Source organism: Pongo abelii, chromosome 11 (genome assembly GCF_028885655.2).
Source record: "Pongo abelii isolate AG06213 chromosome 11, NHGRI_mPonAbe1-v2.0_pri, whole genome shotgun sequence".
Lineage (NCBI taxonomy): Eukaryota > Metazoa > Chordata > Mammalia > Primates > Hominidae > Pongo > Pongo abelii.
The window spans coordinates 60647074-60662714 of record NC_071996.2 but is presented as its reverse complement, the minus strand read 5'-3'; the positions used below and the strand labels follow the sequence as shown (position 1 = coordinate 60662714).

Here is a 15641-nt window from a genome sequence, read left to right as displayed (position 1 = left end):
GCTGCCCTGTATCATAATTGCCTGGGTCTTTGTATCTACATTGGATTGCCAGTTCTTCGAGGACAGGAGCTTGTCTCCCATGTTGACGTTGTATCACCAGTGCCTAACACAGCCCTTGATGCATGGCAGTTGCTCAACAAATACCTGGTAAATGAACGAATGAGCCTCAAAGTAAGCGATGAATCAGCCTTCTCTACCACACAAGTACAAATGCCTTTCTCTCATTTGCAATTTCTTCCTCACTAGTCAAGCTCCCCTGACTGTAACAACTATTACTTTTCCACAAAGCAGACAAAAACTTTGTTGCAGACAAAGCAACCTATATATCCCAAAGGAAGAGAAACTTTCCAAAGGTTCTGAGAATTAGCATATGGTAATTGTCAAATCCCAGGGTATTTTTTAATTGAACCTTCACAGTAGTTCACTTAGCTTGTACTCAGTGCTTAAATTGAGTAGAACCTCATTAGGGAGGTTGTGTCATGTCATGCCTTAGTGAAAGTGGAGAGAATGAGAAATAGAGCTTTCCATGACATGGAGGCGTGAGAGAAAGGGAGCATTCTGGTCTGTGGGCTCTTTAATCCATGTGTCTTGACTATATTGACTCCTGATTTTGGTAAGAACACTCATGGCCATCAAAGGAGGTTAGAATTTTCCTTCTAAATCCCATTCTGGGTTTGTATTCCACAAGGATCCACTGTGTGCTTCCCTCCTTTCCTCTCCTATGCCTCTCCTTTCCTCTCCTATGCCTCTCCTTTCATGACAGCCTCATGAGCAACCTGTTTGTAGGGTATTCCTCCCCAGGAGCATATCTTCCTAAGGGAACCCTGTGGCTGCAGCCTCAGCCACCAGTACTTGCCTGAGCTTCTCTGTCACTCATCATTCACTTGTTCTGTTCTTGCCACTCTGAGCTCTTCCCCTCTCATGTCCTCCATGACTAGGTTGAAGCAAGTGAGGGCCACTCTCAGATGCCAACCCTGCACTTGCTATCTCTGCCTGGAATCCTAATCCTCAAGACCCTGCTCAGATACTGCCTCCTCCGTGAAGCTCCTGCTAAGTTTCGCCAGCCCCTCCAACAATGCAGTGATTGGTCATCTCACCTTTCTCCAAATTCTCAGTGGCTCTTATTTATACGTCTCTTAAGATCACATGTCTATGCTTCTATTTCTTTATATCCATAAAATGGAATTAAAAATGGCACCCCAGCATATGATTGTTGTGAGGTCTTAATGAGCTAAAACACATAAAGCACTTAGCACAAGACCTGATGCATGGTGAACACACAGTAAATACCAGAATCCAGAATGTAAAAGGTCTAGTGCAGGTGTCTCCACCTTGGAAAATGCAGGTGTGCACACTAAGGGTAAAGGACATTTGTGACTGATGCCGCAGAGAAAGCTAAATCTTTCAATGATGGAAGGCAGAGGTGGAGAGGTAATACTCCCCTGAGAACCCAGGTGCCTACTCTTTTGAAAGGATGAATTCCATCTCTGTAATTCAGTAGAAGAATAGCTTGGGCAAGGAGATGGCAAGGGAGGCTGCCCAAAAAAGGCAGCAGAGGAGGGCCAAGGAGCTCAGGGCTTTAAGCTGGTATTTAAGTGGGCCATATTTTAATAGCTGATGATTTTAAGGGAGTTGGAAATAGAATGCTAAGGGAAAGTCATGTTTTTGCTGCCATCTACAGATGTCAAAGTGCAATTTTAAAAGTTGCTTAACACACATATGCACCTACTCAGAAAGTGAGAATGTAGATGACAATATATGTAAAGTTTAACTTCTAGTAAGTAAAATAATTTAGACATATTTTTATAGTATCTTATTTTACTTTTCCTTCTAAAAATTTGTATATTTAATCAGTAATGTAAACTTTCTAACAACCCAAGGTGTGCTAAAACTTCTCATTGGGAGACCACTATAATAGCTCACTTGAAAGTGAGCCAGTCACCTCTCAGGGCAGGTTAGCCAGAGCCATGGCAGCCAGTGGGTAGTTTGAGAGTTAATAAAGTGATTTCAATGAGGAATGAGATGAACCGAATTTTACTCCCACGCTTTCCTGTATTTCTCTGGTTGTTATTAGAATTACTATGAACTCCTGTAATCTCAGCACTTTGGGTGGCTGAGGCAGGCGGATCACGAGGTCAGGAGATTGAGACCATCCTGGGCAACATGGTGAAACCCCGTCTCTACTAAAAATACAAAAATTAGCTGGGCGCGGTGGCGGGTGCCTGTAATCACAGCTACTTGGGAGGCTGAGGCAGGAGAATTGCTTGGACCCAGGAGGCAGAGGTTGCAGTGAGCCAAGATCGTGCCTCTGCACTCAAGCCGAGACTCCATCTCAAAAAAAAAGAATTGCATTTTATATGAGTGTCTTTTATTGGTATGGACATGAGAAATCAATAAAAAAAACAAAATGTGACAGTGCTGTTATCTCTGAGATGTGTTCTGCCCCCATGCTGTTTTCCGTACAGTCTCCAGTATTATTATGATGCTTCCACAACTTCCTTCTGTGTTATTTTTAAAGGGTTAAATATAGACAAGAATTATTGGAAAGGCGTTTGATGGAGAAAAAGGAAGCGGCCCTTCAAGAAGCTCATGAAGACAAAGAGAGAGCACGGCGGCTAGAAGCCCTTAGGAAACAGGTGTTTTTCATTTGGAAATTTTCATGGGTGGTTTTTTAAAAAAAAATGTTTCTAAGTCCTCTTAATAGCATTCTTACTGGGGCTTAGTTCATGACATCTGCTATATAAAATTTAACTTTTCCAAATTGGGATACTGCTGTTCATTCCTGGGAGCAATTAGATTATATTGAACCATTTCCAGTTTCTCAGTGTATTGAAAGAACTTTATCATCACCTTTTAAAAAGCTCTCCCAAGATTTAACTATATCCATATCACCTAGAGTTTATTAGCTGGATAGTATCCATTTACAACAGTGAGGCTCTACATCTAGTCTACGAATTTTACTGTCCTCAAAAAACCTGGTGGAGTTCGAGCAAGATAATCTTCTTTGGCATAGGAGCCTCCCTTTGGAAACATTCCACAGTCAACAAATGTGTTAAAAATTTTTTTTAGAAAATATCTATTTTGTGGAGAAATAAAAGCCTCCCATCACTTTGCCTAGTGAAAGTAAGCAAAAGTAGATGAAAATGGATGGTAGATGGCAAGGGTGAGAATTTAAGAACTTGGGAAATGTGGTAGTTTTACTTGGTAGTTTCTCAGAGTTTTGAACTTGAAGTGGTTGTTTCAACTCAAAATCTCTAAAATCTTCATTGACACCGTTTCCCAGCTAATAGGAAAGGACTACTTGGTTTCCTTCCTGTGTTGCTGGAGGGAACACAGAATCATGGATAAGAACTTGGCCTCTGGTGTCCTTCCAACCTGGTACAAGCTGGTTGTGTACTCACCGGCACTGGAAACAGGTCATTTAACTTAACCTCCATAAGCTTTATTTCTTCATCTGAAAAATGGGAATAATAGGACCTGTCTGATAGATTTGCAATAATGTGAGTTCAAATTTATTATTTACTAAATGTAAAGCCCTCTTCTAAATGCTGTTAGGTATTACTTTAATTTCTACAACAACTTTATGATGTGGGCAATATTAATATCCCCATTTTATAGGAGAGGAAACAGAGGAGACATGGAGGTTAGGTGCTTTCCTCAAAGTCACACAGCTAGTAAATGTAATACTGATTCAAACCAAGGAAGTCTAGCTAAATGAGATGGTATAGATGTGGTGTAAATGCATACAACTATTATATCATCATCTTCTTTGATAAAAAAAGATTATAAAGATAAATTTAAAGCATAGGAATGTAAGTCCTGGTAATCCTGGATCCTACAAAATTTTAGTTATTCAACCATTAGCAAATATTTATATATCATGGCCTTCTGGGTACAAGACTTAATGTCACTATTAATGAACACATTCTTGTTCAAAACATAACTTTGATAACTACAGTCTATATGATTAGAATTCTTTCCATCTGTGAATGCTTTGAAAGAGGAAATAGCTGTTATCTCTTATCTATAATCAGTATTTAGAACTGTGATGTAAGCTATTTTAGCTAGCAAACCTATAATAATTAAAGCATGTTCAACCCTCAGTTATTTTATTACAGTCTTTAAATGGCATTAAGAATGCCATTTTCTTCATGCTAATTCTTGACTTTCAGAATTAATAGGCAGGTGTTACTAATGGTGCATATCATTTACAAAATTAATGACTTCTTTTCATTAAGATGCAGGTTTGAATTATAAAAGACAAGGGCATTTGGGTTAAAATGACTTGGCAATTTTTCAGTAGAAGGAGGACAATGGTTTATAGCAGTCCCTGGAAATCTAGTTGCCTGGTACAAAGGAAATTCACCCACCTTGCTCACTAATGCCAACACACTTGACCCATGAATTATATGCTCTAGATCCAGTTCAATCAGATTAAACTTCCTAGAAAACTTCATGGGGTTGTTACCATAACCATAAATTGCTAATGGTTAAAAAGTGAATTTTTTTTTACTTTCTGTGACTTTCAAGTTGGTTAAATATGTAAGGTTTTCTATATGAGATTTCCTGTGACTTCATATCAGAAAGATAAATTGTTATCTGAAATTAATTATAATTATTCAATCATTAGCAAATAACTATATGCCAAAGCATTTTAATATTTTGTCTTATATGTATTGTCTTGTTTTGTTTTAACTCCTTTGTGGATCTCTAGGACTGGCCAATTAATATTTCTTCTGCCCTTTCCTCTCAGGCTTTACCTTTAATAAAATTTCTTAACTTTAATGGGCATTAGACATCAATAATATTGCCCAGAAATATTTAGTTTGTACCTTGTTCCAAGTAGCCATGCTTTCTCATTTTTAGGTTGCTGTTGTTGCTCAATTTGATCCTGTTAGAATGATGTCAGATACAATGGCATCGAAAGCTAGGATGGGCATTGAAATTGAAGAGGAATTTATTCTTCAAAAGCCACTCTTCACATTGAATACATACAATGAACAGCAGGTAATTATGGAAATTAGCATGACTGATGAAAAAGCCATGATGATGGTAAGGACTGTAGAAGTGTGTGTTTGGGGTTACAACAGTTTTCAATATTTACATTTGAATATCTTACATATTAACATAATTTTTACTTCTAAATGATAGTACATAATTACTACATAATTCTTAATATTACAAACTAGTTAATAGGCTACCATAGAACAAGAGGTTACCTAAAAATGTTATAAATCTGTCATTGAAGCTTATTTTTTAAATTTAAAAAAATGCTTTATAAAATTTTATTTGAGAGTTCTGTATTAATATTGTGTTTTGTTGTTTAAATGTTTATCTGTTACATTAAGAATTATATTTAAATTCATAATATAAATTATATTTATAAACAACTGATACTGATAACAAAGCAGAGGAAAGCTTTTAGAAATGAAAATGAACAGAAGATAATACATCAGAGCTAATGATAAAATAAAACATTTTTTACGGAAAAAGGTGTTAAGGGCTTATTTAACCATTTCTAGGAACCTAGGGTTCATTTTAATCTGTGCCTGTAACTGAGAAAGGATTTTAAAAGATCTTTTAGATGGATGGATTGAGGGATGCAGGGTAGGAGGGAAAACAGATGAATGGATGGATGGATGGATGGATGGATGGGTGGGTGGATGGATGATATATCAGTCACTGAAATTAAGAGAGAAAGTAGTTGTCAGTTTTACAAATCTAAGGAGAGAAGCTAAATAATTATTTAATTATTTAAAAACCGGGAAACCATCCATTCATCCGCTCATGTCTCTACTTTGTGCGGCATACTTTGCTAGGGACTCTAAAGAGGCATAATTCATGTATTTATTAATTGAACCAATAGTTATGCAACATATATTATATTCTGGCTCTGTGTATGGTTCCTGGGCTACATCAGAGCAAGATAGGCTGATCTTGTCTGGAGGAAGTGAGCAAAAGAGCCTACTGGGGAAGGAAAGTAGCATGTATAGCAACAATGCCACCAGGGTGGGATCAACTCTGTAATGAATGTCTAAGGGTTGCCCTAGGAAGAAGAAGGGAATGAATGGCTAACCCTGACTGGAGAAGTCAGAGAAGGTGTCAGAGAGGAAACTTCTGAGCCCTATCTTAGTCAAAGATTTTTGGAAGCAGTAGCAAAATCCACTCCAGATGATTTACAATAACAACAACAACAACAACAAAAATAGGTTGTGGGGGAGGATACATAGGGAGAAGGATTAATTACAAGGTTTAAGAGGTGTCTCTAGATCCTAGCTGCCGAAGTGGAGAGAATAGCTGAGGCTTGAAAGGATTGAAATCGGAAGCTAAAAAGTCTCAGGCCTCTGGGCTAACCCTTATACTTGGTTGACCTATTTCATCTCTGGGTTTGACCAAGTGGAAGAGGGTGGGGCAAGGCTTTTTCCTAGTGTGTCTTCAGTGTAAGATACATGACAAGGGGTACATGACAGGTGCTGGGAGGGGAGACTGGAAACATGGGTTAGGTTCAGGCAGTGAAAAGCATAGTAGGTCTTGCTACTAAGGCATTTGACCAGCAAGTAGGCCTTGCTACTAAGGCATCTGTATGCAGATGCCAGACTTTGAAGCTTTAAATTATATACAGTCATGTGCCCCATAACAGTGTTTTGGTCAAAGACAGACCACATATATGTTGGTGGTCCCTTAAGATTATAATTGATCTGAAAATTTTCTATTGCCTAGTGGTGTCTTAACATCATAGCACAATGCATTTCCTCTTGCATGTTTAGATTCACAAGTACTTAGCATTGTGTTACAACTTCCTACAGTAATGAACACGGTAACATGCTGTACAGGCTGTAGCCTAGGAGCAGTGGCCTATATCATATAACCTAGGTGTGTAGAAGGCTGTACCATCTCAGTTTATGTAAGTACATGCTATGACATTCACACAACAAAATTGCCTAAGGACACATTTCTCAGAATGTATCCCTGTCATTATGTGACACACAGCTGTGATCAGATTTATGTTTTAGCTATGTGTCCTGAATGGAAAGTTGGTGGGGGTGGGCATGGGTTGGGGTGAGTTCCTTTTAAAATGGCAGAGCCTTCATAGAAGTAGTGGTGGTGGGGCGAGTAATGAATGGCTCTGGCTGAGAAAGGGAGGGGACAAAGAAAATAAGGATGATTCCAAGCTAGACAACAAGTAATATTAAGAGCTGGTGTTTTGGATTCAAATCCACATCCGCTGTTTATTGGCTGGGTGCGCTTGTATAAGCTATTTACGTCTTTATGCCTTGTTTTCCTCATCTGTAAAATAATTATTTACAAAGTCCTTGTGAGCATTAGAGATAATAAATGTCCACTGCCTAAAATATTTCCTGGTACCTAGTAGTAATTCAGTAAATTATAATCATCTGGTGGTGCTGCCATTAACCATATAAGAATACAGAAAGAAAAACAGATTTAGGGAAAGAGAGAATTTGTTTTACTTACACCATGTTTAGGGTAAAACTATCTAGTACATATTTACAAGAAACTGATGGGCTGCCTGTGGGGAAGGGAATTGGGAAGATGGAAGTTCCGGTAGGGGGGAGATCTCCATTTCACTCTCTAGCTATGCAAAAATTGAATAATAAAAAAAAATTTAAGCCTCACAACATGGAGCTGAAGAAAGAGGTGAGTCCTAGATGTAATTTGGGAGTCAATGGCATACAGGCTGCACATGAATCACTGGAGCACATGAGAGTGGACCAGGGAGAAGACATTGAGACAGAAGAGGAAAAATCTGGGTCTTAGGCTCTTATTTGTTGCTTCTCAGACACAAATCTCTGTATTATTCTTGACTTCATACTCATTTTTGCCCCAAGCCCTGTATCTGATCACCTGCCAAGTACTATTGATTCTTGTTTTCATAGTGTTTCTGACAATTATCTCTTCCTTGCTACCAGCCAAGTTCAGATATTTATTACTTTATGTCTAGACAATTGTAGTAAATTCCTAACCACTCTTTCGGCCTCCATTTCTTCTTTCCCTGCCACCTTAATTTATTCTGAACTTACAATCAGACTCATCTTCCTATGCAACTACAATGATTATATTATTTGTATGCAAAAACTAGAAACAAATATACCCTAGTAGCGCCTTAGACTCAGCATGGCCATGCAAGCCTTTTAAGTTTAAGTCCTAGTCTGAGAAGCATCTGTTTCCAGTGTTCCTCAATGGTAACCAGTGCTCTGCTCAAACCACCCTTATCCCAAGTTGACCTGTATCACCTCTGAGTTTGTAGGTGTCTTCCTTTCTCATTAGGTCTCTCTGCCTCCCCAGTCTGCTTTATAGACTATGTTGGACTTTAAAGGTAGTTCAATTGCTCATCTTCACCTGAGACCATTCTCATACCGCCAGCACCAGGAGATGCACCCCCATGTTTTACTACTTTTAGGGCATCTGCCACATGTTGCCATAATCTGTAGTTATCTGTGTACATTTTTATTGCCCCAGTTTGCCTAAGAGCTCCTGGAGGGGCTGCTTTTACTAGCTTATTATCACATCCTCTAGGGGGACTTCAAATCCATGTAAAATGCCTCATTAGGTAAGATCCATATGTGGCCACCTTCTTATCATTTCAAACAGTCTCTGTTGACATTTAATATTCATAGGAGGAGGGGAAGAGGAATAAGATCCAATCAGCTATAAATGAAAACAGAAATTGAACTACTCATATGTCTACTTCCACTTAGAATCAGATTGATAGAGGCATCTTCTACTTCTGTTTGAAATAGAAATCCAGCCTTGGAAGAAAAGTTCTATTGATTTTGTTTTTCAAGTGGTGGCCATGGGTTTAAACTTAATTTACATATTGCCAAATGATGGAGAAATTAAGATGCTTTTTTTGTGGCTTAGATTTATTTTAATCAACGATTATCTGTATTTTATAATTCCAGCCAGCAATAAGTAATAAATCAATAGTAGCACTGAAAGGAAGCTTCTTTTACTTCATCTTTTAATAATTTTAACGCATTATATTTTGACTAATCTAGTACACTATATTCTATACACCCTACGTTGGAAACCGCTGATGTACTGAAAAGTGATAATGTCAAAAAGGTGTAGATGTTTCCAAAATATAGTCACTGTATTCACAGAGTTTACTGTCACCTAGTCATCTGTCCAGTAAAAACAAATTAGTTTGGGAAAACATGGAACTAAATGTTAAAAGTTATTTTAGTCCAATGAATTTCTATTTAAATTGTATTTTTGTTTCTACAGATAATTTCTGACCCTAGACTTCGCTTCGAGTTAGCTCTTCGAGAAGCTGGACTTCATAGAACACTTTATGCTAAAGAGATATTACCAAAAATTAGTCCTCAAAAACCTCCAAGAAAGGACATGGAGTCTACTGTATTTAAAATATAGAGCTCATCCTCAAATTCTATATGTAAAGAGCATTTTTCTTTGAAAACATTTATATGGATAATAATAATTACTACTTTCTAAAATGTTTGAAATATCAGACATAGAAATCATAGCATCTATTAAAACAGCTTTGCCTTTCTTTTGTGATTCTTAGAATTTTATGCACTATATTTCCTTTATCTTTAAGTTATATTTAATAGTACTAAATTCCCCCAAATTATGGAACTTAATTATGGCACATATAGTACTTATACTATAATTTAGTAAACTGCATGTTGGAGGTTGTGTTATCCTATAAAAAGAGCTCAAAATAACTTTGTGAGAATTATAAATTATGTAGCTGCTACCTGCTAATGTTCATTTCTGCTTGTTATTTCAGAATTTGACTTTTTAATTATGGAAGCTTCATTATCATTAATACTTCTATTATTTCTTGATTATTATAAGAGGAGACTCAACCTTTCTCTAAATTTAGAAACCAATTTGGTACACCATGTTTACTGCAAACCAATCATCCAAACAATTTCATTTTGCAAATTAGCCCTTAAGAATAAATTAGAAATTAGAAATAGCATTTCAAGCATGGGAATATCTGTTTTGGTTTGGAAAAATATATATTTGTGTGATTGTTTAGAAGAAATATTTAAAATTTCATAATATTTGGAATGCTGTCAAAAGTTCCAAATTATCTCTTAAATATTTAGATTATTTTATAGAAAAGGAGCATTTAAAATAAAACTCAAACATAAATATTTGACTATTTCTAAAAAATGATTTTTCAAGCAGAATAACAAGTTAGTGCTGTTGAAAGTTGCCATTGTTACCATTAAGATTACCCCACTCCTTTTTCTCTCTATTGCAGCTCCCTGACATTTCCCACCTACCTCCCAGGGGTTGCAGCCTCTGTGCAATTACTGGAATAACATTAAAAAAAAAAAAAGCCCAGTCCAACTAGTGGAATCTTTGACTTTATTATTGTCCCCAACATCATGGAAATAAAAAATACAAGTACAGCCCCGTTAGAATAAATCTTCACAAAAGATTCTATGGGCAATATCCTTATCTGCACTCAAAAATTCATTCTAACACCCTTTTTGTTGCCTCATCATAACATTTCATACAAAGAGAGGAAGGAGTGTTTAACAAGAGCTAGGGAGTAGTGAGCATTGGTGTTTATCCTTACAGTATCTCCCAGGGTTACAGTGTTCCTTTATGGGTCCTCAGTTTGCTTGATGTGACGCCTCAGACATAGACCCAAGAAAGCCCTGCCATGTCAGAGCATACCCTCTCTAAACAGCATGACGCTGATATTCCTCAGAGTCCACAGATCCTTTCCAACATCAACATCCACGCTGATGTCCAGAGGATCACACTCAAATTCCAGCTGAATAGCATCCCCTTTATGTTTTCCCAACAGTCAGACTAGTAGCTGGTGATAGTACTGTGAGGGGTAGCACCACCATTTTGAGAACAATCAACTGACATTTGGTGGTTCCTTGTAGACTCTGGGTATTAGACCTTTGTCAGATGGATAGAATGCAAAAAATTTCTCCCATTCTGTAGGTTCTCTATTCACTCTGATGATAATTTCTTTTACTGTACAGAAGCTCTTTAGTTTAATTAGATCCCATTTGTCAATTTTTGATTTTGCTGCAATTGCTTGTGGCATTTTCATCATGAAATCTTTGCCTGTGCCTTTATCCTGAATGGTATTGCCTAGATTTTCTTCTAGAGTTTTTATGGTTTGGGGTTTTACATTTACATCTTTAATCCATCTTGAGTTCATTTTTGTATAAGATGTAAGGAAGGAGTCCACTTTCAATTTTCTGCATATGGCTAGCCAGTTCTCCAAGGACTATTTATTGAATAAGGAATCCTTTCCCCATTTTTTTTTTCAGGTTTGTCAAAGATCAGATCTAACCAGCATTTTTTAAAACGAAACAAAATTGAATAAAGAAATCGGAAATCCAAATGGCTAATGAACATATTAGAAAAGATAGAAGTACCAATTAAAGCCCCCAATGAATTACCAATATATACCCAACAGATGGGCAACAATGTCAAGAAATCTAACAATATCAAGTAGTGATAATATAGAACGATGGGAAACACCTACTGGTAGTGGGAGTGTAAATTGGAAGCATTTGAACTTATCTGATAAGGTTGAAAGCATTCATACTCTTTGATCCAGCAATTCTACTGCTAGATAGATGCTCTTGAGAAGCTCCTGCATGTGCGTAGGAGGACATAAACTAGGATTCCCATTTCAAACTAGGATTGTTATGAAAACAAGCAGAATGTTCATCAACAGTAAATAAATATAAAAAATGTGGTATATTCAAATATGAATTGCACCCAGCAATGAAAATGAATAAAAATAGCATCATGGACATAATATTTAGTGAAAGGAGCCAGAAACAAGAGCATGCATACTGTGTAGTATTTTATTTATCTAAGGTACAAAAGCAGGGCAAACTAACCTATATTATTTAGGGATGTATGCATAAGTGGCAAAATAATAGAGAAAAATAGAATGATTAAAATTAAAATCAAGGTTATGATTACCTCTCAGAGATGCAGAGACAGTTGGGAGTAGGGGCTTCCAAGTTACTGAAAACGTTTTATTGCTTAACCAGGGTAGTGATTATAGGATCTGTCTAATTATTCTTTAATGTTTACGTAAGTGTTTTATTTATATACTATAATAGGTCAGTGCTATGAATCCCCAATAAAATGAAAAACAATTTAGAAAATTATGAAAACAATCTTTTAGCATATAAGTGTATTGGAAATAATCTTGTTAGCCAGTTTCTGATTTAATATCCTTAATTTACATGTATTTCTGAGACAGGAAGGCCAGTCCCTACTCGGGAGTCATATTTACCCTGACATGGGATAGGATCCCCTTTATTTTCCTCCTCCCCAACCCTTGTGCTCTGCTTCAAAAGGTTGTGGCTCTTGCCAGTCTAGTTTGCCTAGCAGGCTTGAAAAAGAGAGAAAAGAGAACATACCTAATAGGAGTAAGCACTGGGCCATGAAAGTTTATTTCAATTATCTGTGTTTCTGTATAGTGGGTCATAAGAAAAATATATTTATTAGTGGGTAATGGTCCAAAAAAATTTAAAAACCACTACCCTCAATCCCATGGTTAATAAATGGGATATCCTGATACAGCTCCACATCTTTGAAGACGATGGGCTTGTTTCAAACTGAAAGGAAAGAATGTGATCCATCTGGTAGAAATTCCCTTACCTCCCTACCACCAAATCTGCAAATACACCCGAATGGGCATTTACATTTTGCATCCTCTAGCAGAGGGAGAAACCCTCCCTCTATCAGAGATCAATGTTTCCATGTGTGTTTTGGGTTTCATCCCATCTCAACTCTGCAAGAATTTTTCTTTTTTGTTTATTCTTTTTCTCTTCCATATCTTCAAGCTCTCTCTCAGCACACAAATATGCTAGAATAAACTCCACTTTAAAAAGAAATCTCCATTAACCCCATATTGTCCCCTAGCTACCAGGCTGTGTCTCTGCTCCTCTTCTCAAGCAAACATTTTTAAAGAGTTGCCAATAGCCATTAAATGTCTCTTTTCATCTTCCAGTTACTGTCACTCATTTGATTTAGCTTTGCCCTCAACTCCTCTGACACTGCTTTTAGCAAGGTCACCAATGAACTGTGTGTTGGCGAATCTGATGACCACTTCTCAATTTTCATCTTACTGACTTCATGACAACATTTGATTCAGTTGACAACTACCCCATCCAGAGCATGCTTTTCTCTTGGCCTCTATGATACCAGCCTGCTTCACCTCTTGCTTCTCTGGTCATTCCTCAGTTCCTTTTCTGACTCCTCCATCTCTATCCATCTCCAGATGTTGAAGGGCTCCAGGATTAGAGCCTTTAACTCTTATCTTTTTAATTGTATTATCCAAGGGAACATCCTTCAATGCTGTACTTCAGTTTTAGCTTTAAATTATGTCTTTTGAGTGTTTTTTAATCTACAGGCTTTCCCCCTCCATCCATTTTCCCTGTTTGCATTTTATTTATTGAAGAAACAAAGAAATTTATATGCAGAATTCCCTATGCTGGATTTTGTTGACTTTATCTTTTTGGTGTACTAATAGTTTAATGTATTCCTCTCTCCTTTGTTCTTTGTGTTTGCCATAAATTGGTAGTTGACCCAGAGGCTTTATCAGACATAAGACTCAGGTCGTTCTCTTTTTTTCTTTTTTCCAAGGCTACTTTATTGTGGTGGTGTGTTCCCCCAGCAGGATATGCATGTTGCCTGATGGAACTTCTTTTTGCAATTTTTGCTGCCACTGATTCTCAATGCCTTAGTCCATTAATTAATTACAGATTGCATGGTAGAGATATATTCAAATTCAATCACTCCTTTGTTACCTAGAAAAATTACATAAAAAATTTTCCTCTTCTGGTGTTTATTTGATAGTATGAGAGGAGTAGGCTAAGTAAGTGTTTGAGGTTTTTTTTTTAACCTAACAGTTTTACAAATAATGAATTTATTCTTTGACATCCTGCAAAGGTGATCAATTTTGTTGTATCTTTATGAAGTTATGAATTTAAATGTATTTGATCATTTAATCTATTAAAGTGTTATCCTTATTGATGCTCCATTTATTCCCCCTTTGCCCAGTGGAAACCTTTTCAGTTTGGCTTATGAATTCTATTAAGATAGCTAATAGACTTGGTAACTTCCTTGCTATTCCAGTTATCTATTGCTATGCAGTAAAACTTAGTGGTTCAAACTTCATTTTTTAAAATTATTTCTCATGTTTCTATGAGTCGACTGGACTCTACTGGGTAGTTCTCACTTGGGGACTATATTAATTTCCTATCACTGCTGTAACAAATTACCACAAATTTAGTGGTTTAAACAATGTAAATCTATCTTATAGTTTTGGGAGGTCAGAAATCAGAATTGAATCTCATTGGGCTAAAATCACAGCGTTGACAGGGCTGTATTCCTTTCTGAGGGCTCTAGGAGATTGGTTTCTGTGCCTTCTCCAGCTTCTAGAAGCTGCCTATAGTCCTTAGCTCATGCTGTCTTTCTTTTATCTTCAAAGCTAGCAATGGCAGGCCTAATCCTTCTGACATCCCAGCACTCCACACTCCTCTTTTGCCTCCCTCTTCCACTGTTCAGAACTCTTGTGATCACATTAAGCCCACTCTGATAATTCAGAATAATCTCCCTATTTTAAGGTCAGGTGATTAGCGATCAGAATACCCTTTGCCATGTAACATAACATTCACAGATTATGGAGATAAGGAAATTGACATCTTTGGGAGACATTTTCTGCCTACCACGGGGTATATTATAAATTTGTAGTCAATTGCTGGTTGAGGATGTAGTCATCCAAAAGCTCAACTTGGCTGAACGACCAAGAGGACTCACCTGACTGGCAGTTGATGCTGGTTGTTGGCTGGGAGCTCATTTGAGGTTGTCAATGGGATGGACCACCTACACATGACTTCTCAAGATGGCTTGGCTTTTCATAGAATGGTAGCTGGGTTCCAAGATAGAATTTTCCAAGAGAAAACATTCTAAGAGGTATAAAATGCAAGCTTCTAGACCAATTGAAACCTACTGCTGGAACTGGGATAGGGTCTCTTCCTTCATACTCTTTTCATCGAAGCAGTCATAGAACTCTCCCAGATTAAAAAGGGTTGAGAAAAAGGTCCACTTATTGATGGCAAGGTCACATTGGAAAAAAGTATGTGAAATAGGAAATATTTTTGCAGCCACTTTTTGAAATCTGTCATGTTTGTTATCGGGCATAACAAGATGTTTTAAGCTCATTTTGAATATTTCTTGCTCTGACCTGGAACTAACCTTTTCTCTGAGAAGCCTCGGTTCTTTTTATTGGAAAATGGTATTTCAAAGCCAAAATTTGGAGACAAAGAATACACATTGCTACTAGGTTGGTCTTCTATTCTAGACCTTTTCAATGAGCATGGTTAGAAAATACACACACACACACACTCCCATACATATACATATACATATACATATACATATACATATACATGTACAGACATATATACAAAACAGGCCAAGTGCGGTGGCTCACGCCTGTAATCCCAGCACTTTGGGAGGCCAAGGCAGGTGGATCGCTTGAGGCTAGGAGTTCAAGACCAGCATGGCCAACATGGTGAAACCCTGTCTCTACTAAAAATATGAAAATTAGTAAGGCATGGTCGAGAGCACCTGTAATTCCAGCTATTCAG

The 15641-nt window shown here is 37.2% G+C and overlaps 1 protein-coding gene and 1 long non-coding RNA gene across 12 annotated transcripts in view; one reads left to right on the top strand and one right to left on the bottom strand.

Annotated features, from left to right (window-relative positions):
• Nucleotides 1–14882, bottom strand: part of LOC103889965 (uncharacterized) — a 70436-nt gene extending 55554 nt beyond the window's left edge. The window contains exons 1-3 of the long non-coding RNA XR_654321.1: nt 14809–14882; nt 4833–4927; nt 3402–3454 (exon numbers count right to left, since the gene is read on the bottom strand). This is a non-coding gene — a long non-coding RNA (uncharacterized LOC103889965). The remainder of the gene's footprint in view (nt 1–3401; nt 3455–4832; nt 4928–14808) is intronic.
• Nucleotides 1–15641, top strand: part of CCDC148 (coiled-coil domain containing 148) — a 330389-nt gene that overhangs the window by 271310 nt on the left and 43438 nt on the right. For 8 of the 11 annotated variants that reach the window (XM_054548887.2, XM_002812501.3, XM_009237731.3 and 5 more), the window contains 3 exons: nt 2519–2636; nt 4867–5007; nt 9247–10145. In XM_054548887.2, coding sequence (XP_054404862.1) covers nt 2519–2636; nt 4867–5007; nt 9247–9393 — 406 coding nt within the window. In that variant the 3' untranslated portion in view covers nt 9394–10145. Of the gene's footprint in view, nt 1–2518; nt 2637–4866; nt 5008–9246; nt 10146–15641 lie in introns of those variants that run through there. The other 3 variants (XR_008522611.2, XM_054548893.2, XM_054548892.2) reach the window with 1 other exon arrangement.